This window comes from Chionomys nivalis, chromosome 20 (assembly GCF_950005125.1).
Source record: "Chionomys nivalis chromosome 20, mChiNiv1.1, whole genome shotgun sequence".
Classification (NCBI taxonomy): Eukaryota; Metazoa; Chordata; class Mammalia; order Rodentia; family Cricetidae; genus Chionomys; species Chionomys nivalis.
This window is the reverse complement of record NC_080105.1, coordinates 37000800-37025853: the sequence shown is the minus strand read 5'-3', so window position 1 is coordinate 37025853 and position 25054 is coordinate 37000800. Positions and strand designations below refer to the sequence as shown.

The 25054-nt window shown below is 36.3% G+C and overlaps 1 protein-coding gene across 1 annotated transcript in view; it reads right to left on the bottom strand.

Annotated features, from left to right (window-relative positions):
• Positions 1–19347, bottom strand: part of Sgcz (sarcoglycan zeta) — a 789755-nt gene extending 770408 nt beyond the window's left edge. The window contains exon 1 of the mRNA XM_057752704.1: positions 18639–19347. Coding sequence (XP_057608687.1) covers positions 18639–18677 — 39 coding nt within the window. The 5' untranslated portion in view covers positions 18678–19347. The remainder of the gene's footprint in view (positions 1–18638) is intronic.
• Positions 19348–25054: the final 5707 nt, after the last annotated feature.

The window sequence follows — 25054 nt, the reverse complement described above, 5'->3', positions numbered from 1 at the left end:
CGCCTGTGTTTTCTTTTATGTTAATATGCATTGATAAGGTATCCCCAAAAGAAAGTTGATTAATGCCCCCCAAAATAACGTTACCCAAATAAAACAATTAGATTTTTTTTTTTTTTGGCTTTTTCGAGACAGGGTTTCTCCATAGCTTTTGGTTTCTGTCCTGGAACTAGCTCTTGTAGACCAGGCTGGCCTCGAACTCTCAGAGCTTCACTAGCCATACATAGATGAAGCTCATTTTTTAAATGAAAAGTTTTGAGTCATCTCTGTGTAAATTAAAGGAGTGATGGAATAGTACAAACTGCAATCCAGTGATAGAAATGTTAATTTTCCTACCTTCTACTTCAGTGTCAAGAAAAGTATATTTGCCAGTGCCCTGAGCCTTCTTTCATCACCAGATCACCTTCTCTGTCATTGCTAGTTCAGGTAAGATTAGCGTGATGTAACAGCAGATCTCAGGAATAGCACATCTACTATACGATGCTTTGCTCTCAACTGATTTCATTCTCTGTTACTGTGGTTGAAAAAGAGGGCATTTCCATTTTGAAGAAAATGTACTTTTATCTTCTAATTTAGTTTATTCCAAAATAACTTCAAAGCTAAGAATAACAGCACCATATAGATTCTGTAAAAACATACTGAATTTCCAGAAAATTATCAAGAGGACTATACACATATTCCTGCTCTTAACAACTCACCGTTAAAAAGAAAATAAATAGAAAAGATTTGGTTACATTCCTTCAGAATGTCAAGTACCTTTAAACAAGTACAAACACAAGATATGCTCACCTTAGTCACAACTTCAGTAGAAACAGTTCCCAGCAGCCAGAGTGGCAGAGCTGAGAGAAACAAAACCACGCCTTCTTGCTTGGTTTCTTTTCTAGCCTGCTATAATAAAGGGGAAGAAAGATTTTTGGCTACAGTTACAGCTAAATATGGAATCAAGGCAAGAGAAATTGCACAGGAAAGATTCCTACTGGCAAGTTCAAAGTATTTGGTTGGCAGAGTGGCACAGACAGATACTGTCAACTTTTCAGACATCACGTCTTGCTTCTGTATTTACATTTTCACAAAATCATCAGGTTAAGAAAAACTGGTCAGTGTAGTAGCTGGCATTGTTTACTATAAAGTAGATATGGGAGTTATACTAACTAAATGATCATTTATTTTTAAAATGTCAGTGATAATTTTCATTTGAGTTCCGTAACCAAAAGCAGGACTTAGCAATACAAACTCTGCCAAGCAGGGAAAGAGACTTGGTTCCGGTCTCAAATCTCAGACTGGACCAACAAGCAAGACCCACCAGGACCTAGACCATTTCTTTGAGTTTTTGTTTGTTTGTTTTCAGGAATTACTTTCCACTAAGAGTTTTTTAATGGAAGCATATATAGCAGAATTTGTCTGCTTTGGCAAACCAAAAGATAAACGTATCTCACATAATCTTCATAGGCAAAGCAAAGTCGTTAGCAATAAAGCTTAATAAGCAAAGGCTCTATGAATTGCAAAAAGATAAATGTACAGCCAACATACAGAATTAGTTTTAATTTGGTAAATATACACACAGCAAATACCATGATGCTGGAATGGAGGAAACACCTTGGGAGGTAAGAACTGGAAGAAAAGGATGTCAAGATTGTCTTTGGCTACCTAGTAAGTTCAAGGTCAGCCTGTCCCAAAAATTCATAACTAGATAAGCAAAATCCCTGAAAAATATAACTCATTTGTCATGCTGTATAAAGATATTCTAATACAAGGTCCTTTTATACTAAGAGTTCTCTGTTTCTCTGTGGGATGAGAAATTTATTTTTAGTATGCAACTTTTCTTAAGTTCCTTGTGGAAGACATAAAAATTTTAAATATCTCCTGCTCTTGGGCTCTTTTCCTCCTATTGGGTTGCCTCTATCTGAGTGAGTGTTGTTGCCTTATCTCATTTGTATCTTGTTTTGTCCTGCTTTGCTGTTAGCTCTTGGAAGCCTGTTCTTTTCTAAAGAGGAAATGGAGGGAGAGCAGATCTGGGTGAGGAGGGAGATTGGTGGTGGAGGGGGTGTTAGGAGGAGTGTAGGGAAGGGACTCTGTGGTCAGGTTGTGTGTAAGAGAATAACCTATTTTCAATTAAAAAAATTAAAATATCTCTAAAAAACAGCATTTCTAAAAGAATTTATATAAAAGTTATTTGAGAGCTGTATATGGTAAAGCAGATAATGTGCCCTATTAAAAATAATAAAATACCAAATGTGAGACTAGTTGAGCACAAAAGTAGTTAAACTTGGTGAGATGTGAAATTAGATTTTAATGCATGCAAAACACATTCCAATGCGTATTTTTAGGTGGGAGCTGATTGACTTTTCTTGATGTTTAAAATTAAAAGCTGCCTTTAGGCAGTTAAGAACCTTTGGAGAGCATTTGATATTGCTAAACTCAAGCACTTAGGTTTAGTCCTACCACGGAGCTATGCAAAGACCAAAGTCTCATCCTTGGACACATTTCAGGGTGGCTGTGTGCCAGTTCTGTCCCACAGAGCAAGTTCATCAAACTCTCTTCCCAGGTGAACCCACCTCCACATACTATGGGAAATGTGTTCTTTTTTCTATACCCTCTTCATGTTTTACTCATCCTCCTTGGCCCTCTTGAACAGTATTTAACGATAATAATGGAATAATAACTAATACATGGATAGATGATTCTTTGCTAAACATTGATGACTATAGTCAATAACTATCTTACTAGGGTCCTGTAATCTACATGGAGAAGGTATAATTGCTAGTCTAAATTTACCCTTGAAGTAAATGACATTTAGAAATGCTAACTATCACATCAAAAGTCACACAGCTCAAAAGGGGATTCTGCAATGAACTCGTGTCTCTGTAGCTCTATAACTGAGCAAAAATAAAGAAGCCTTATAATTGGAATCTCAAAAGCTGCATTACTTTTCTCTGTCAATGGGTAGATGACAGCTCATTTTGCTCTCATGTTCTTCATGAGTTAAAAGAAGTTTTTAAAACTCCCTATGCTGAAATTACACTTTACTCAATAACCACATATTGAATGCTTTAATACAAGATACTTGTCTAGGTAGGAGAATATCAGCATAATATATAATAGTCATTGTTCACTACTTAAATTCATTTGTTCAGTGTTTAACAGTCTATGGATTTTACTCAAAGATCATATGTATGGATTATTGTCATGATATGTCTTTTTACAAATTTCTCTTTTATGGATTTAAGACAGTTTGCCTTGATAAGTTCTTTAGAGCCACGGAAGCATGTAATTTGAAGAAAAGACAAATTAACAATCTTGATTGTATGACCTAGGTTAAATATATTGTTAATAGTACAACGCACCGACTCTGATGCTTTGTGTGTGGAATTCCAGCTGTAGATTCCGCTTTCCCATGCTATCGTTTATCTCGTATAATTTACTGGTCCAGAATAATAAGTGCCAAATTCAATCATGGTCATCCGGGAAGGACATACTTTGCTTTTCATGACTCTCAGATTGTGGTGGGATTTAATTTAGGATGTTGTGTCTTTATTCATATCATACTAAGTGTCTTATGAAAGAGCACCAGTATTATGAGGAGCCAGAGTAGGTCACTGATTGATATGAATGTTGAATCATATCAGCCTCATCTAAATGAATGTTGAATGAAACAAGAGGTTTAACAGAGAAGAAAGCTGTGCTGGACATACAAACTATTTGTATGACATATTTGTATTGATATCATGATGACTTTGTATAAGAGGAAAACACAGTAAGGTCTGTATTGGAAAGCAATTTTCATCCAAGGTAATTAACTCAACAAATGTTCATCAAATGCAAACTATTTCAAAGACATTTTAGTTGTCCAGGATGAATATTTTTTCAAGTCTAAACTTAATCTAATCAGGCAGTGGTGGCAGGCAGATTTCTCTGAGTTTGAGGCCAGTCTGGTCTACAAGAGCTCATTCCAAGACAGGCTCCAAAGATACAAAGAAACCCTGCCTCAAAAAAATAAAATAAAATCAAGTGTAAAATTAATCTAGGTTAGTTAGAAAATGATTATATAAGCAAAAGCATTTTGTCTATTAATTGCACGTCTATGCAATATCATTGTAATAATGGATACAAAAAGACCTTAAGATCACTTAGAGACCAAATAACAAGCAAGTGCCTTAAAATATATTTAGCAATCAAAATCAGAGAGAAATCACACGACTCAGTATCTAAACGATATGATAAACCTGGAAGTTTTTGAGAAATTAGCATATGTAAAAGTGGCATTTCCAAAAAAAAATGAGGGAAGATAAAATGAATCAAATAGAAATGAATTTTATCAAAATATAGTATAAGCACATATAAAAACATCATAGTTAACCCCTTTATATAATTAATATATACTAATAAAATACAATTGGTTCACTTTATAATTTGTTTAGATAAATTGATACTAATGTACATACAGTCCCACTCCAATCTGTCTGCTCTCTAGTTCTCTTCCGTTAAATGTAAGGATGACACATAAAATAGCAAGCATATTTTCCTTAACACTGGTCTTTTACTGGAACGGCTAACTGGACCAACAGGAGAGAGAATATAGATAGAATGATTCTATTCCTAAGACTAATCCTCTAGGCAATTTTTATTAGAACAAGTCAAGAGCTAAGCATTTAGTTTCTGAAATATACAGACACAACTAGAGTAGAAGGTCTTAGAAAACTGAATAAACATTTTAGATAGCAATTGTATTTTCTCCAGGAATTCAAAGTCAATATTTGTGTTTGAATATGTTGTGTACGTGTGTTTGTGTGTATGTATATGTGGGTATGTGTTTTGCGGATTAGTCTGTATGTGAATGTGTATAAATAAATTACAAAAGAAGCATTATTCTTTGAAAGAAAAGCAGCGGTTTTTAACCAACAATTAAAAGCAATGAAGGCATAAAGAAAAGATAGGTAAAGTTGATCATTGCTGGTGTTCAATTTCAGTTGTAAATGACTAGATCTTAATAAGCATGTAGTATAGGAACCCTCCAATCTAAAATAATTATCAAAATTTGAGTCAGTTGGGGAACCTGTTTTCTCTCTGAAGGCAAGATATTATAGAATCCTAACTATACCACCACATGAGTTACTTTCCATTTTATAAACACCGAGAGTCTACCTTATAATACCTAAAATTCTCCTAGCCTGTGGCTAATATAAAATTGAGTTAAAACAGGATTGCTTGTCTCTAATTTTAGAAAACAGACTCACAGGTTTGGACTCTAGAAAATAATCTCAATGAAGGCCATGTATTACAAAAACCAAAACAAAATTCTAAAACTCTGCTATGTAATGGGATTTTGCAATAAGAAAACTCACAGCCACAAAAATAATTTCTACAGTGTCTTGGCGTACAACACTTCAGAACTTGGACACAGGAACTCAAAGAGGAAATTTTTCCACCTGCCCAAAAACTTCTTGTGCCATCACCCAATGGTAATGAGCTTCAAAAAAACCTGGATATAAGTAACTAATGATTACTCATTAGCAGTAGGTACTATGTATGCCTCATTTAACTCATCTGTTGGACTAAGTAACAAGCAAACCAAAGACCAAGCTAAAAAGAATAATATTTCTTCCCACAATAAAAAACTCCAGTCTTCCTTCAATTACTGCCAAAATGTCAACAAAAATTAACAAATATATTTTGTAATTAAAAATTTTTTTAAAAAAATCCATAAAAAGCAAGAAAATAAACCTAATGGACAGGTATGGGACAAGCTGGGGGAAACTGTTCGTGCTTTAAGAAAACTCAGAACATATAACATTATTGACTGTATGCTGTTCTTAAAGTCATATTTAACATGCCTTAGAAGAATATTTATTATGTAAGGCTAGAGAGACATCTCAGCAGTTAAGAGCACTGGCTATTCTTCCAAGGGATAAGGTTTTAATTTCCAACACCTACATGTGGTTCAAGGTGGATTATACCTCCAATCCCAGAGGAATATGCCACTCTCTTCTGGCCTCCACCATTGTTAAAGGTACATAGTACACAGATATACATGCAGGCAAAACACCCGTACATATTAAATTCATTTTTAAAATGTTTATAAAAGTATTATACAGCAGACTCCACTCTCTTTCTCACTCACTCTCTATTCTCTCATTCTCTCTGACTCCACAGCTAACCTAAAATGTATGGTGCAGTGTACAATGTGTAGGAATACAAAGGAAGAAAAGAATTGTATCTTCCTCAGGTTATTGATCAGTAAGCAGAAAATCCATTGGCAAAGAACTAGAAATGTGTTCCAGCAAGTGCATAGGCAGTATTATAAGACACAGAGAGGAAATTCATGATCAAGAAGAAATGAATTATTTAGTGAAGTTTAGGAGCTGAGAACATCCCAGGGATGCGCAATGTCAACATTGTGCTGACTATGCTGTATCATGCTGAAGTGTGGAAATTAAAACAAATTATCAAAAGAGAATAAAAAATAAACTTTAAACAGATAAGAAATGGACTATTTTTTTATTCTTAAACGAATATGTACAAATGTAGAATTGTGGGGAGCTTGGGCATAAGCTACTTGAGGCTAGACAAAGAAGTAGGAAAATCATAGATAGGCTATTCGCCCTTCTTGCCAATCATTCTCATAGTACATTGCAGTTGTCCTTAGCATTCATCTTCCATCAGAATTCTACTTTGTTCTATGAACATCTATATTACTTTATGCCAATAAGGCACATGACCACTGCCATAGAACACACAATAAATTCTAGCTTCTACTAAGGAAATGTATAAAATAAGGAACTAGCAGAAGAGGTTTATTTGGAGTCAGTTATATTTCAAACCCAATGCCTGGAATCACTGACAATCTTCCAGAATAACCTTGCTGCTGACTTAGCTAACTAAGTGTGTTGGCAAAGGATCTTTAGCCCAATTTAAGAAGACAAAGCTCTCAAATTTTCAGAAACACATAATAATTTTAACAGTAAGGACCTTGATTATTATGCCTAAAACATAGAAAATCAGCTAAGCAAATTGCCAAGGTTTAGGTCTTTGTGAAGTTTGATACAAGAATTTCATCAAAACCATAAATTAAAATTGATAATCATATTCAAAGAGTATGTAGGTTTTTTTTTTAAACTTCAATTTGATCAGTCTTGTCAAAGCTGATAATTGGCTGCTGTTAGGACTAGTTTCCAGAGATCATCTTTTCTTCCTTTTATAAAACACCCTCAGGCATTTCCAGAAATGTCGAAATCCTTTTCTACCAAGACTCAGGGCCAGCCTTTGTGCTGCAATATCTAGTCTGTCCAAACTTACTTCGAGTTAACTCATTTAAAATTAAAAAAGAAGAAAAGATTGTATAAATCTCTTAGCAGGGATTCGGACCCAGTTCCTTAGAGTAATCTCATTTTTCATACATTCCGTTTGCTGCAGTGACCACCAGCACTACAAGAGCTCTACACATGATTCTCAGGAGAGGCTACGACAAATGAGGGGCTGTGAAGAAGTCTCATCGGAGACAATGAGAGGTTAAAGGGTGTGTTGAAACACGGAAAACTAGAGGATGGTACTGAGGACACGCCTCTGATGGAGTTCTTATACTAAATAGGTAGTGAAACATCTAGACAGAACTTTCTAAAAGATTACCTAACTCCGTGGCATGGACCGAGAAGCTCAAGTGTGAGTTGGGAACTAACTGTTCCTTCCTGGCTGCTATCACTTTGTAGCTACCTTCAGTCATCCAAGATTACCTACCAACAGTGTGCAAGGAGGAAGAACAACTGAGCAAGGACTAACTCCAAGAACACAGAAGTGTTAGAGAACGAACATGGAAGGCTTTTATAAAAGATTCTGAAAATGACAGGTCAGATCGTTAAGAATCCCTATTATTCATACACATTTGAAAATATTATACTGTCAAACCCTCAATAAGAATTCAATGGTGTATATGCCAGAGCTCAAAGACTTATACCCAATAATCTTACAATGGATCATATGTCTTTTAATGTAAAATTTATACATTGGATCATTTAAATCAAGGAGGAGAATATAACAGAGAAAGATGTTTGGTGGAATAGGAGCAATGTTTATTCTGTTCGTTTTTGCAGTGACTTAGAATCATTCTCTTTGAGAGAAAATGTAAGCTCCAGTAAACATTTGTATTTTTTCACTGACTTTTCAGCTTATTGTCTTGCTGGATTTAAACTCAACTACTATTTGTCAATAACTTAACAAGTAGAAAATGCTCTTTCAGTCTTTGAATTCTGATTTTTTTCTGTGTATGCTGGAAAGGAATTTCATAACATTGAAAGATTACCGTTTACAAATTTAGTAAATAGCTTATCTCACTAAGCATGGAAGACAGAAATCTTAGTCTAAACGTGTTTTCAGATGATGATATAATGGCAGAAGTCTATTTATGTCAGAGTAAAATACATTACTTCTGTATTATCTATAGAACTTTAACATTCCTGCTTTTCCAATTGTCCTCTCAGAAGTTTCCAAAACCCACTAGAAGTATATATGAAATGCATTTTAGTCAAAGTAGTCACAACTTGTATTCAAATGTTAGACATTCTGAAGTCAGGTGCCTTGGAAGTGACTTGGAAGTGTATGAAATATACTCTGCTCCATTATCACATGACAAAAAATATGTTCACCTGATTCCACTTTGTGTCGCATATTACGTAATTATTAAATGCCCATGACTTTTTTCTGGAATGATTTAACAAAAGGCCTTATCATTAAGAGAACAAACATGGAACTGTTCATGCTTTGAACCATGACTCACTCACATACGAACTTGGAAAAAAGTTGATGAGATGAAATAAAACCTAACTGTCTCTGTTGCCTAGAGAAATCAATGGATCAAAACATCAATTTTACAAAGTGGCTTTGAAAACAAACAAAATGCTGAGTTAGATGGGCTTTTTTAGTTTAACTTCTCATTAAACAATGTCTCCATACCAGATAAAAGTGAGGAGCCTTCTAATTTCATAGATTTGGCAATATGAGCGATTATTCTTCACAAAAGCCAAATTTGAAAGCAATGAAAAGTGAAACAGTGACTAATATCAGAATAAATTTGAATTAAAATGGTCCCAAAAATCAGTGTTACTGATCAGACTGTCAGTCCAAGGGCACACAAGGTTTCACTTTCTTTCAAAGAGGCTCAGAAGTTCCTGAACTATTCACAGTGAGATCCTGCATGTGGTATACCTGATAGGCACAGCGTTCTTATTTAACCTCTGTGACTCCAGTTGTAGCTTCTGAAAAGTAAGAAAATTCTTAGAGGGCTGAAGCCTTTTGTAAGAAATGTATAATACCACAGCATGTTTTATATGATTAAAAACTTACACATCACATAGTCACTGCAATTTCAAGTATGTATACATTTGTTTATAGCACTTATTCTTTAAAGTATTTACAACGAGAAAAAAACAATCTGTATTCTGTCCCCAATGGTTAGATTGAGATCCACGTAGTTGTTAAAATGGAAATAAAAATAAGACTTTAGGGTAAATGCAAAAAGTATTAAAGTCAGCTATTAAACACTGTAGTTTTAGGACAAACATCAATTCTTAATGTTAAATCCCAAGCAGCTGCTTAGGAGAAGTGAAACTTACTCTGTCTTTAAGACTATATAAAATATCTCATCCATCTGAGGGAGAGGTATAAAGCTCAAATACAATTCTATAAATCTTGAGGTAAGCAATCTATTTCCTTGGATTAGCTTTTTCCTCGGTTTGAGGTTTTTAAAACACTGAGATGCACTGAGTCAATGCCGACTCCTAGAATCTCCAAGAGGAAGTATTTTCCCACTCACGACTTTGTTTTCATATTTCATGTTTCATAAGATCACTCTTGCCCATGGAAGCTGATATTTTTGCTTCTACCCAAGAAAGTTTCAAGGCAGTTTTTTATATTAGGTATGTAATACCTTTCTTCCATAGGAGGATATGAGATTACCAACAAATGTGAAAATTAGAAAATGATCATATGTGAGCTAGTATTTGAGTATACATGCCCTGAGCGAAGATAAATATAGTACTTTTATGACTTTCACTGCGTTAAGGTTTTCACTTCTAATTTTTTTCAGCTGTAACCCAGAATGTTTATGGCTGCTAGCCATTATTAATATCAATGAGGCAAAGACTAAGCAGGGTGCTTGTACTAGGGTAAGAAACATAATGCAATCTGGTTTCCCATCCTTCTCTGAAGTTCATACCAGCTTCATACTGTGGACTTCTTGTCATACAAGCAGTCATACCATAGTAATGACAGGCACAGAACTGCTTTGAGAAAAGCATCTTCAAAAGGATGCCAACCATCAGCACTGTTGGTGGAAAGAAAGTCATCTAAGAAGTGATGCTCCTTCAATAGAAAATGTGTGGTATGCATGTAGTCAATCTGCTTGACCTAGAAATACTCAGACTAAAAAGTTTTAGAAAATGCCCTCAGAAAGCATTATTGAATATCGATCTTTCATGAACATAAAAGACATGTCTTTCTGAAATAATATGCTACTACGCTTTTATGAGTTTATACATATGTGACTTTTTAAAAATTAGTGAAAATGTTAAGAAAAAATTATGTCAAGAGCTGAAATCAAATTTATTTTATAGTCATGTATTTAACTGTATTAAATATGAAGAATTTCTAAGGAGATCTTTAGCTTCATTGTAAATTAAGTCATCTAGTGTTCATTTTCACAATTCTGCTTTATCATAAATCTAAGTGCATGATAATTCACATTTGTGTGTGTGTATATTAATTTTAAGGCAAACTGAATGTACAAAAGCTGAGGTAAAAACCCTTGTTGCAAGTTGAATTCAGTTTATGATCTTTAACAAATTCAAAATTGGTAGTAAGTTGATAAGTAAAATAATGGAAAAATATATCAATTTATATAATTTATAAAGGAACTAATTTTTTACAGTTGTTTAAGGTTATGAAACATCATCTTTTTACTACGTATTATCTATCATTTAAAAAAACTTTTTGAGATAAAGTTTCATGTAGTCTGGCTGCTCTAAAATGTACCGTGTACCTGAGGATGACTTGACCTTCCAATTCTCCTGCATCTACCTCCCAATGACTGGGATTATTGGCATTTGCACATACATAGGCCTCTATCACTTACTCTTGGGCTTCACTACTGCATGTCAAACTAAAAATAATGTAGCCCAAAGATTGGGGATGAACATAAAGTTTCTTTTCTAAAGGTATGTAGAGTGAAGAGCTACTCTGTATGAAAAGTAAACACGTTGATTGCAGCTCAAATGTCACCATTCACATTGGAAACAAGAATGTCAGAGAAAATCCTTTACTCCATGAACAACACCTTCCAAACATCTCTGGAGTTTAAACTATATGCAATAGCATGGATTTCAGAAACAGAAGACGTAGAACACTGTCACTAATGCATTTTTCATTAACCGTTTGATTCTGAACACTTCATTTTTCTGAACTACAGTTTTAAACTCCCAAATAAGCAGCTGATAGCATATAAATGGTTTGATGTTCAAATGAAATATTTGAATGATGGAAACAGTTATGTTAAATTTATTTGTTTGAAAACAATTTTCTTTGAAGAAGATGCAGACATGTCATTTTCAAAAAGTGCAGGTAGCCATAGACTCGTAGACCAGAGAATTGAGAGAGCAGATGTTCATGAGGTTTCTACCTTCTGCTTTTCCATCTTCCAGTTCTAGGCAGTGTGTCTGTTGAATTGTGAACTAAGAGCAAGCAGAATAGGTAACAGTCCTAACCAGTGGTACTTCTGATTTACTAATTAAATACTGGAATTATTTTGAATGAACTTTTAAAGAAATTATTCAGCCACCAGTAAGAAAGACTAGAAGAAAACACTCCAGTGAACCCAGTTCCCAACCCTAGCATTCTCTACCCTACTAAAGCTGAGAACTGGGATGTCTGTGAGCCCTGCCCGCAGAGCTGCCTCTAGTGTGCGAATGAGCCAGGATTTGAACTGTATCTGGTTGTGCGACTGTATCATTGCAACCTAAACCATATAACCAAGCAAGGCTTCCAATGCAGCTATATGCAAACTGAGTGCTTAGGGACTTTTGGATATCTCTGGGTTCTAATATTGAGACTGAACATTTCAATTAGCAGCAAAGTCTTTATTTTAGCCCCTCTTTCTCTGATAGCCATTGCCCTGGAAGTCAGAGTCTTTTACTTTTAAAGATTTTTAAAATTTTCATCTTGGCTTAGAAGCATTTTGTGTTACCAACCTAACATCACAAATATATAGCCATGACTTATAGTATTTTTGTAGCCAACCTACAAAAACTTACTTAGGCATATATCAAGACAACTCCCAAGACACAGTTTTGCTGTTGCTGTGTGTGTGTGTAATATTTAGAACATGAGGATTGTGATGTGTTTCGGAGAAATACTCATCCTTAAATTTGTCATTTTTCTTTTTTTGGTTAGCTTAGAATTCTCTATTTGCTCTGATTGAAAATCTAGGATCTCCCTTTACTCCTAATATTCATCCAAAACGGATACAGCCAAAGAAAAACACATATACTAGTAAAATTAACATATTAAAATCTACCTTTATTTAATGAGGTAGCATTGACTTTGAGACATTCAAAGGCTAAAAATAATCTTAAAAACATGGGTAGTTTTTAAATATTAAGCTTATAAATTTTTATATATGAACATTTGCCCATCAAATCAGTCAAATTGTAAATGCATATACTCAAAAAATCCATAGAGATCTGAAGTAAAGCAAATGCTCATTTTCTTTATTACCTTAAATCTATAAGCCTGCTGAATTGCATTTTAGCTGAAATCCCAATACTGTATGAGAAATAAGTAACTAAATATCATATAAAAGGAATGCTCCAAAAAATGCACACTGATTTATTGTCTTACAACATTAAGCCATCTTGCAGAGCCATTATTTTGAGTCCATAAATCTTGAAATATTCTTTTTACCACTACTTCAAGTCTTGATGTATCTCTGGTAAAGCCCAGAGATCAGCAAAGCTATAATAGCCAGTAGAAACTTGGGATCTGAGCTTACTAATGACAGCAATTGACGGACACTTCTCAAATTGACTATACAATTCCCAACAGCAGTTTCTTCCTAATTCTCTTTCTGTCAATACTAAGTATGTCTCTTCCTTAAAGTTAAACCATAAATAATGTTTAACTTATATTAAAGTTTATTTCATTTATATTAACTACATTTCTGGATTTTTTTTTTAAAAAATCAACATTATAATCCCCAAGACTCACATGGTAAAACTGAGTCCTGTAAGTTGTTCTCTGACCTTTATTGACAGGAAGGCTGCTTGTTAGTTTCGGACTGCTCGGTCCCAAAATAATCACACAATAACTATATTATTTAAATCACCACATGGCCCATTAGCTCTAGTTTCTTATCGACTAACTATTACATCTTAAGCAATACTCCATTAATCTGTGTTTCACCACAAGGTCCTGGCTTACCAGGAAAGTTTCAACATGTCTGTCTCCTGGGCCAGCTCCATGGCTTCTTCTCACTCCACCCTCTTTTGTTCCCAGCATTCAGCTTAGTTTTCCCCACCTAGCTCTGTTCTCCTATAGCTCTGCTATAGGCCCAAAGCAGTTCCTTTATTATCAATGGTAATCACAGCATAGAGAGGGAAATCCCACATCAGACCTCCGCATGTTCACCCTGGAATTCACAAGCCATACCCCCTGACACACACACACACACACACACACACACGCGTGCGCGCGTATACACAGAATAAATAAGGAATTTAATGACAAAAGATTCAAAAGAACAAATGGTAATTCCTAAGCATGACAGAGATGGGAGAGTTTCACTCTTCAATTATCAAACCACTTACTGAAATACCCTATATCTATCCTTATTCAGAAATTTTAATTTTGGATTAACAATAACATATATATATGTGTGTGTTTATGAAATATATATATATCTAGTTCATGATGTTTTGATGTATGTATACATAGTAAAATAACTAAATCTTAAATAATAAATTACATATATTATATTTTATAAAATATAAACATAAATTTCAAATGTCTCATCATAAAAATGAGATAAGAAACATGAATTAGCTTGATATTAAACACATAATTTTAAAACACCATGTTGTTTCCCATAAAGGCCTACAATTATTATTTATTAATTAAAACAATATTAACTTTAAAAGTCAAAGTTAATTGCTACTAAATCTCTGGTTAGTTCTTTTTATCAAAAAGTTGTAATCGGATATAACTGAAGAGAAATTACATCTCCTGAAGATGTGAAAGAAGTCAAATAAGCCACTGTTAACATATATGTTTCTTATTCTTAACTAAAAAGTGTGAATATAAAAAGCAAGTTGCTAAAAATATGACATGTGTTGGAGAGTACTATTTTTCACTATGGAATGACTAACATAAAAATACCTCCTACTTACACTCTTGCAAAGCCTCCCACACTGCAGCAAACTCCACTTTTCTGGGCTGAGTGTCTTATTGATGAAACAAAAAAATCATTTTTAGAACTCATCTAAGTGCCAGCTCTCTTATTTGATGTGATTGTAGACAAATGTACTATGGTGTTTGGTACAGACTGCTGCGTCTTGGAATGAACCACTTGTTTAAATGGATACGAGTTTTTGCTGGGCAATCATTTCCTTCCCATACAGTACTTTGATAATGGCCTAATTGTATCATTCTGGGAGGGCTTTGCCTTGCCTATATAGGTCAAGTTTCAAGTTCTTAGCTGACGAAATTGTGCTCAATTTAAAGAGATAACATTAAGCAACTGTAGCCTATCTTTATTATATTATAAAAACAATTAAATTATCCTTATTAAAGAGTTTGTTTATTCATAGCAGGATAAGCTAAATAGTTTACTATTTTGTTCTTAGAAAAGAATTTTAAAATAGAAGCACTGTTCTCGGGCTATTCCAAGAGTAGAAAATTTTGTTTTGACGTCTAACCAGTTTTCTCCTTAAAGAGAATTTAAAAAGAAATAAGTAAACATTTAAATTAAACATCATTGTAAAACTGTACTATAGTCTTGGAGGTTTTCATTTTTCCGATCCTCAAGCAAAAATCAAATTATTCAAGAATGGATTATTAGCACTTTAAAGCTTAACTTTTTATATGTCAATACAAGAAAATAGAATTTGTCTTAAAACTCAATGCTCAAATTCTTTATCCTTATTCATTATCCTCAGTGTAATATATTTTAACATGGGTACTCTGGGCATCAGTGGTGCTCTGTTCTGTGATGTAAGATAAGCTTATTGAGACGGAGAAACAGTGTAGCTCAATATAAGTCAGAATTAATATTAACATGTCAACTAGGCAGAGGCACTCAGTACCCTGTAACTAGAACTATTCCAGGGCTGACGATCCTCTTTCTAATATCAATATTTATTAACTCCCATATTTCCAAAGCAACAGCCCATATTCTAGGTTGTTTGATGTTGTCTCTCCTTTAAAACAAATACTGAGGCAAAATCCAGAGCCAAGTTTATATATTCAAAAAGAAACAGATCAAAGGGAAAAGAACAAACCACAACTCTTCGGCTGGGAACTGGATCCCTTTTCACCACTGGTTTGTTTCATCAGCGACATGTATGTAAAACAGAAGAGGAAAATAATCTTGCCTTCATTAGCAAGCTTTACACGCATAACTTTTGCTCAATTATCCACCAATAAATACTTTAATGTGCATGCAATATTTATGATAATGATAGCAATGATTTCATATCTAATTATTGAAGCTAAATTTTAGTATTTCAAGTTAGGCCAGAAAACTTTATTTACTTTGCAGCATATAGTAAATACCATTGCCCACACTCATAGCACAAATATGTACATGTACATAGGTATTTTTGTCAAATGACATAAAAACAATTTACCCTGAAATAAAGATGATGAGTAACACAATATCCCTTTCTTAAAACCTGAGCTTGACAGCTGTATCTAATGATCCTGATGATTTAACAGTGAGCTAGATTAGATTATTATATTATTCCATACATTTGTTTTGTTTTTTCTAATCCCTGCAAACATCTTCCAGTACTTTAAAGCATCCTCAAAACTAAAGTTTATGTAGTTTTCCCTTAGTAAAATTATCATTAGAATGGATGGGTTAAAAGAGGAAAAGTCAAAACAGCAAATACAGCTCCCAAATAAGTGTGTCTTCAGCATTTTTAATCCTTTTCCTCTCCTCATCACAATGGGGTCTTCTTGTATAAAGCCATCATAGAATAACTTGAACCGAAGTAACCTGAGAAACCCCAGTCAGTGGGTGCTCCTGTAAGAAAGGGATCCATCCCAACAAGCGATGTCACCACAGACCACATGATTTTCAGAGGTTAAATATTCCAAAGGTAGGGTCAAAAGCTGACAACACAGATTTACGGATACATCAACTGTTTCCTAGTGAGGCTTGACCACACTGCCTTGCTTGTCAGCTTTGACCCTCATAGAACTATGACCCTTTTACAACTTTTTACCATCCTCAATAGAACTTTTCTCTTAGCATGCCTCATTTGTCATCAATACTCTCTGCACCAAAGCCTTCTAGTTCTCTACCCATGACTTCCCAATGGCACAGTCTAGTGCACGGTGGCTGTGAGAATCAAAAGCTAGGGTATAGTAGCATTAAACTTAAGTTGTGGTCATTGAGTAACACCAGACAAAAGTTTTCACAAATGGGCATGCTGTTGTTGTTCCTATTAACAATGTAGTGTCTGTGTGTTCGGGAATTCATCATTAGGAACCTAAGGGGTGTTATGGGGAATGATAGCTCAAATCGTGTAAGAAAATGTTCTCCTCTGTTCTATACCCTATTGTTAGCAAAAAAATAAAAATTAGCAAGTACCCAGCTCTTTATATTATACACATCACGTTCCTGTGTTCTTTTTAAGTAAAGCCAACTCCCTCTCCTGAAATACAAGGGTGTTTGGGGATGGCAGCAAGTGATTAAGTCAAATACAAGGCCATGTGTCCTGTCTTGATACAATACAGAGGTAACAGGACTTTTCCATCCAGGCCAAGGTCTATTGATTGTGACCTTGGCCAAGGCACAGAAACTTGTTTGCTAACTTTAACTAGAACATTAGATCTGCCTCTTGCCCACTTCAAGTCCTCCAAGGAACCCAGGAGCTTGGATTGAAGTGGTGTCTAAGATGTCTTCAAGCAGCCCAGACTCCCTGGAGCTACATACACAGGCAGTCACCAGAGGGCTCTAAGTTCTACCAGTTTCTTTCCTCTTGTGGCTCGGGAATCACTAGGAGACATGAGGACCCACTGCAATGCACACGCTTAGTGACTCATAGGGAGAAGGTAGGCTGCAGGGGATTTCCCAGCCCTGAGCCAGCCTATTCAGCAAACCCATTTCCCTGACTCTTCTTAGCAAACCTCTCTCTACTGGTCAGGTTTTCCCTATCAGGTAGGGATATTCGGAAAAGCCCTTACCTGGACAAAGTCCTAACGTGTAAATCTCTAACAAAAAAAATACCCCCAAGAAGAATGGTAGTGTTCAAAATGCCTGGAGAAAGAGTAGGATGGATAAATACATACGTACATATGTATGTATGTACGTACGCATGTATGTATGTATGTATGTATGTACATATATAATTATTTAATGCTCCAGAATCTCTTCTTTTCAGCATTATCATCTACAAGTGAGCGGGACATTTAAACTATTTTGCGATTTGTTCATTTTAAAGTTCTTTCTTTCTTTTTACACCGGCCCTGCAGACAGAGATACCCACCAGCAGAGTGGTAAATTGGTGACCTAAGTGCTTTTGGGCCACTTAAGTTAGGGCTGGGAAGAGGAAGGGACAAAAGGACAGGCACTACATGGGGTGCAGCAACAGACCGAAATGGGGGTCTCGGACCCGGGAGGCTGGGCGGGGAGGGGCGCCCCGCCTTCTCCAGACTTGCTTCCACCGGCGTCTCCCCTTCCCCAGTTCCTCAGACTCGGCCTGGTTACAGGATTAGGAAGTCTGTCTGTACAGCTGGTGAAGACAGGCCAGCAGGGGACCCCTAAGTCGCTCCTCTCGCCCTCGCTCCGCAATAATTACCACCCCTTCGCGCCCAAGGCAATGACCATCAAGAGAGAAATGGTGTGGGCGGCGGTGGGAGGAAGGGTCTCTGCCTACTGGTGGCCACAAACACCGATGTGCTGCGAATTTGCGAACGGAAACAGGCTGTTTCGGGTGTCGCGCGGGGGCAGGAATGGGACAGGAGAGCGACGAGAGGGGACCAGAGGCAAAGTGGCCGCGCATCTCGGACAACTTTGCCGGGAAAGCGGGCGACCTCGACTAGAGATAGGGCGGCCTCCACCTCCGCGGACCACGTCCGGACACCGAAGAGCCCCGGGTCCTATAGTCCAGATGCCACTGTCACCCGAGAGGAGAGCACCGGGTGGCCTCCAGCGGGAGCAACCACGCGGAGGGCAGCCCCGCGCGGGAGGGCAAGGGACAGCCGCCTGCGTCTCCGCGGCCCTGGGAGGGCGCTGCGCCGGGGGATACCCCGCCCCAGATGCCCCCTTGCCGTCCCGCGGGACCGGCGACTACTCCAGCGACGCCGAGAAGCCGCGAGCAGAGCCCGGGATGCTAGCGGGCAGAGCGGAAAGCCAGCGCCGCAGCCGCAGGACCACGTACCTTGAGCTCCTGGATGTCCAGGTCCGTGGATCTATCCATGGAGCGAAACTAAAGGAAGTGGAGAGGAACCGGCCAAGTTGCTCCCCGAACCGATCTAGTCTTTTAGTTTCCAGCTGAAACTCAGCTTTATCCTCCTCCAAGCCCTGGCAGCTTCTCTCAGTCTCATTCTCCGTGGTCTCGCCGCCTCCGCCGGTTAAAAAATAATATAAACAAATAAATACTAATGGTAATTCACTTTGTTTTTACTTCTTCAAAGATTTAGGGACAGGTGATATTTACCGCGGTCCAACACGGCTCAGTCGAATCAGGCAGAGGAGGTTTAAAAAAAATTCCACTCTATTTCAGATTATTTCTTCTTCTGCAATAAGCTTAGAAACCAGCGAGTTGCTGCATCCCAAGAAAAAAAGCTGCTTCCCTGGACAGCATCATGCGGCAAAATTCAAGCAAATGTGTTGAAACTGGAGAGAAGAGTATGTGATAAAAGCCTTCCTCCGTCAGGCATACTCTGCTAGCTAATCTAGCACGCTGTGAGTCCCAGACATTAGCAATCATCAATTTCCCTGGCAAGATAACCGAATCCCCGAAGTCCTGCATAGACTTAAAAAATGTCTTGTAGCTAAGAGGTTTTTCTCTCAGTGGGGAAAAAGACGTTAACAAAGTCTGAAGGGACCGTTCTCCTTTGAAGGTTATGCTAAAAGAGTTGAGAGAATAGGAGGTGTCTCCCACAGAGAAAAAAGAGGGAGAGAAGAGAGAGGGAGACAGCAATTTTCCTCCCGCTTTGCTGTTTTACTGGCCTTCACCACCAGGTGACTGACTTCACTTCTCCCTTCCCACAGCCAACACTAAGGGGATTTCTCTCATCTGTCAAAAAGCAACATTTCCTCTTCAGACAAATACAGTCGCTGGGTCTTAAAGACTGCCCTCTGTCCGGAATCTACTAGGTGACAGGCATTTTAATTCAATTCTGCTCTTCCAGCGTCTTGCTCGGAAAAGCACTGGGAGACACAGGCTTGCATGTATCGTTTCCATCCAATTAGATCTCGGCCGTAGCCAATTAGATCTTAGCTGTTTAAATGTCAGGTTGCTTTTGCCTTAAATACTAATTTTTTAAATGATGAGAAGTACGATTGCTAAAGATTTCTTACCACGATTTACCTCATGGTAATGTAGGTTTTCTGCCGGTTCTTTAAATTAATTCTAACAGGTCAATGTATCGCACTTGTAATCTGTAAATATGGAGGTAGGGGCTACTTGGCTTCATTTACATTTTCTAGTGTAAACACCTTGATTGATTTTAAGGGATCCAGTCTCCCTCTATTGTGGCATATAAAAATCTCAAACTTAAAAAAAGAGCAATATAGATTCTTTTATTTTGAATATATATATATATATATATATATATATATATATATATATATATCCTTTGAAAAATAATAGATGGGCCTCCATCTACTCTTTGGACTCCCCCTCTAACTTCATTTTTATACTTCTCCACTGCTGAGTTCCAGTCACCTGGTCTACCTCTGCAGGTGCCATTTCCTCTCCTTTAAGCTAATCCATGCTTTTGCCTCCCCGTCCAGACATCTCTTTCCTCCTCTGACTCTGTATGTTTATCATTGTCCTGTTTCAATCTAATGCCACTTTCTCGAAAAAGATTTTTCTGCGGGTAAGTCCCTTGGCTATTCTCTTTGGTAATTGTGTTACAACGGAACTCCAATTTATCATTATTGCATTTATGCATTGATTATCTGTTTGATTGTGTGACTTCCTCAATAACCGGTCTGGTCCTCAGGTATTTTCTGTACTAGTCTGATTCACCAGTACATCGAGCGTCCAGCAGATGGTAAGCAGACAAATGTGCAATAAGTAGATAAAAAAAATATGTGTAAGACAACTTTAAGATGGGAATTCTAATACCTAAAAAAACCTGAATTTTCCCTTTCTCCCTTCATCCCCACTAAAATCTCTCTCTCTCTCTCTCTCTCTCTCTCTCTCTCTCTCTCTCTCTCTCTCTCTCTCTCTCTTTCTCCCTCTTCCTCCAGCTAGTCTGCAGCTAAGCCTGCAGGCTTAACTTTATCACTAGCATGCTGGGTTCCTTACATGTTTATCAAAACCATCTTTCTTCTTTGACTTCTGCCTACAGCCTTCAGAGATAACATCAAATACCCAATAGTCCATAATTAGTGGGCTGAACATCAAATCTGAAAATGAATATTACATGTCCTGTTTACATAATTATCTTACATAATATATGATGTAAAAAAATAAAGTTGCACATTGCCAGCACATGAACTTATATAAAACATAACTCCTTAAAGAGCTGCTTTTCTAGAAAGTACCGGTGATTCAACATGAAAAAAATGATAATAATTCTTAATTCAGAACTTTCATATGAAGTACTATTATATCCCCCTATAAAATAGTGTCTAATTTTAGAAAAGAATAAAACAAGATGATGTATATGAATGTATTATCAGACATTAAGAGGATTTTTGTACTTGTAATGATAATGTGTACCTTGAGGATGATGATGATTATTGTATTATATATAATATATGCTAGAAATTTTATCATTCTATGATACTATTCTACTTACCAACAAAGATATTTAAATTGCATTTTAAAAACACATGTATGGTCATAGGTAGGTATGTGCATTATGAGCACATATATAATAACTTCATTTTTAGTGAGTTTGAAATTCTGAACAAAGTATGTTCAACACTTGATGTTGGTCCAACCTCCATTTTCATGAGCTACAGAAACTATTGGTGACCTCTAAATCAACTACATGTTACATCTAATTAAATGTTGATGTTGCCAAAGACTATTGAGTCTTTAATGACTAACATGAATTTCCACATGAACTCATTTAACTACCTCTTACTAAAACTCAAACAATGATAGTTGATTTTTAAAAAGGCTGCAATTTGCTATGATATATTTATATTACATTTTGAGACAATCAAAATTTTGTTCCACTTATTCTGAGTAATAACTAGATGAAGCAACTATCTGAAAACTGAATTGACTTGATACTTAAAATCAGGCAAGGCAAGATGGAGGATGTAAAATTAAAAAGTCATAATTTCTAGATGTCCTAAATCACAACTCCAAAAATAAGACAGCTCCCCATGATGGTGAAGGAAAGATAACCCTGGTACGTAACAGAACATCTAAAGGGTACATCATTCAATTTAGCAAAGATGTGCAATCCAAAAACAAACTGCACAGAGTGATTACAATACCCAAGAAAGAGGAAGACAGTGTGAAAACACCTGCAGGTCCTGAGATTTTACAATTGAGGTTCACTCATCCATAGACACATTCATCAATGTCACCTCCAACCATAGGTTTCAAAGCAGATGTATACCTGCCATCATGAGCATCTTTAAATTACAAAAGTAGGCTACCTGTAAATCAATATGCTTTTTTCCAGTCAGCAATATAATTCTTATTCATCTGTGTTGTAAAATCACTTACAGAGTTTTAAATTTTGTAAGCCCTTATACTCCTTTCTTCAAACCCTTTTGCTAAATTTGCAATTTTATGCTTTTATTTGGATTTTCATGCTGCATTATATAGCAAGGCAATATTTTATTTCCGTGTTTTGAAATTATTAAAAAGAGAGGCAATGCATTATGATTTATTAAAATATACTATTAAATATCTTGTTTTTACAGGTTCCTCATTTTATGTGTACTGATCAGCAATTTTATTCAAATTATTATTACAGAAGGGATTAGTTTATAATCATGTTATTTTTCCATGATGTTTTAAAAATTATATTATATATATGGTACTAGTTACTTTAACTTTGCATAAGCCACGTATAATACTATGAGGATTTAGAAGAAAATAAATTAAGTAAGCTAGTGATATTGATTTGGATAAAAATTATCCTTCATCTATCTCCCAAAATTAATCATTTCTGATTATAGCATAGACATATATTTTAAGAGAAAACAATGCTAAAACTAAGTTAATTTCTGTTAGCTTTTAAGACAGATCTCATATATATATTCTAATTTTTTCTCTAAAAGAAATAAAGAAAATATAATTAGTACCTCAGGTGCAAATAAAAAGCAAAAATAAATGAGAAAGAAAAAACAAAGCAAATGAAAATGTAGGAACAGAGATAATCCAGCTGGAAGGCAAAATAAAGATAAAATGTGCAATTGAAGCCACCAAAATGCTGAGAATGGGAAAATGTTTCTTTCCTTTTATATTGACAAAGGTGTCTTTGCAATGATTATAGTCAACTGGTAAACCAGATGATTTTCAAAGTACCTGAGTCATGAGAGGACTTATGCTTCGCACAGCACAGATTATAGGAGTCTACAAAGATGGCAGAATATTTCTCTTTAAACTTACAAAGTCTGAAGATTAATATTAGCAGCCTTACAAGTATATCAGAAAAACTATCATTTATTTGAGCTATGAATCATGAACACTGGTAATTATAGTTTGCAAACCTACTTCAAAAGGCAAAACCTGTAGAGCATATGAAATAGAAACATTGCAAGTCTGCACACATGGGCAAGCTAGGACAAACAGAATGATTAGAATGGAATTAAAATTAGTGGCATATGAATTTAACATAGTGAGAATTTAACATAGTGGCAAAGTGAAAACTGATGTTAGCCCACATCAAAGAGTGTGAAGTCAGAATTATGAAAGCACAAGTAAATGAAAAAAAATGCTCTCAAAACATCTATTCAAAATGACTATTGATTTTAATTGCCCATTTCTCTGAAAAAAATACATGCCAAATAAAATGCATTACTAAAAACAACAACAAAAACAACTCCATTTTGAGATGAACAACTTTACTATTAAAAAGTAATAAAAACTGGACCAATCTCGTTATGACATAAAAGGTCTTTTGGTTTGTTATTATAGTGACTATATAAGATTGGTTTGTTTCGTTTAAATATCAGGTCAATTATTCTGCAAACGTCATTCTATAAACAAGATTAATATAAATTTTTAAAGCCCAATTTGAAACTAAACGTGGTATATGATGGCTGATCTTGTTGTGAACTTGATGGGATTTAAAAGCATCAAAGAATCCCTCTGAGGGTGTGTCTAAAATAGGTTTGCATAGTAGTTACCTTACTGCCATTGCCATTAAAACATCATAATCAAGGAAACATGAAAAATATTCATTTGGATTTTACATTACATAGGGCTAGAGTCTATGATGACATTTTGGATGCAGAAGGCAGCAGGTGACTAGAGCAGGAGCTGAGAGCTTACACCTCCAACCTCAAACTGGAGGAAAAAAACTGGCTCAAAACTGTATGAGTCTTTTGAAACCACAAAGCCCCCTCCAAGTTACACACTTCCTTCAGAGAGGCCACACCCTGTTTTTATATTTATTTATTTATTTATTTATTTATTTATTTAATATCCTGACTGCACTAGTTCCCTCTCCCTCTTCTCCTCCACCCTTTCTCTTCAATCCATTCCTCCTTGGGTTCTGTCCAGAAAGGGGTAGGCCTCCTGTGCGTATCAACAAAGCATGGTGTACCAAGTTGCCTTAAAACTAAGCACCTCACCGTCTCAGTGGGTGGGCGCACCCCTCACGGTCCTGACTTCCTTGCTCATGTTCTCCCTCCTTCTACTCCTCATTTGGGCCTTTGGAGCTCAGTCCGGTGCTCCAATGTGGGTCTCTGTCTCTATCTCCATCGATCGCCAGATGAAGGTTCTATGGTGATATTCAAGATATTCATCAGTATGGCTATAGGATCGGGCCATTTCAGGCTCCCTCTCCTCAGCTGCCCAAGGAACTAGTTGGGGACATCTCCATGGACACCTGGGAACCCCTCTCTGGATGGAGAGAAGAGGACCTTGGACTTCCCACAGGGCAGGGAACCCTGACTGCTCTTTGGACTGGAGACATGTCATTCAATCCACCACAGTTGACTTAGGAGTTCCCACTCTGGGTATGGGTACCACACCATGACCTAGAGTTCTAGATTTTAGAAAATGTAGAAAGCAGCATTTCACTGCCTTTTGTTTCCTGACCACAGTGAACTGCTGTAAGCCATTTAGCTGTAAGCCATAATAAACCCTTTCTTCCCTAAGTATCTTCTTCTTGAGTATTTCATCAAGCCATCGGAAACTAACTGATGCCCAATATGTCCAGAGATCTCTTTTTTATTCTAACAAAGGAACCGAAGACTTAGGCTTCCCTCCAGTTCAGACAGAGCTGACAAACCAATGTATCATTAGCATCAGTTGAAATAGTATTAACTGTCAGTGTTTCAAAGCATTCTGATGGCATCACTGCTCTGAGAAATTAAGTAATATGGGGACATAATATGGAAGAAAAAGAAGAAGAAAGGGAAAAAAAGGAGGAAGAAGAGGGGTGAAGAGGAAGAGGAAGAAAAAGTAGAAGAAAAGAGAAGAAG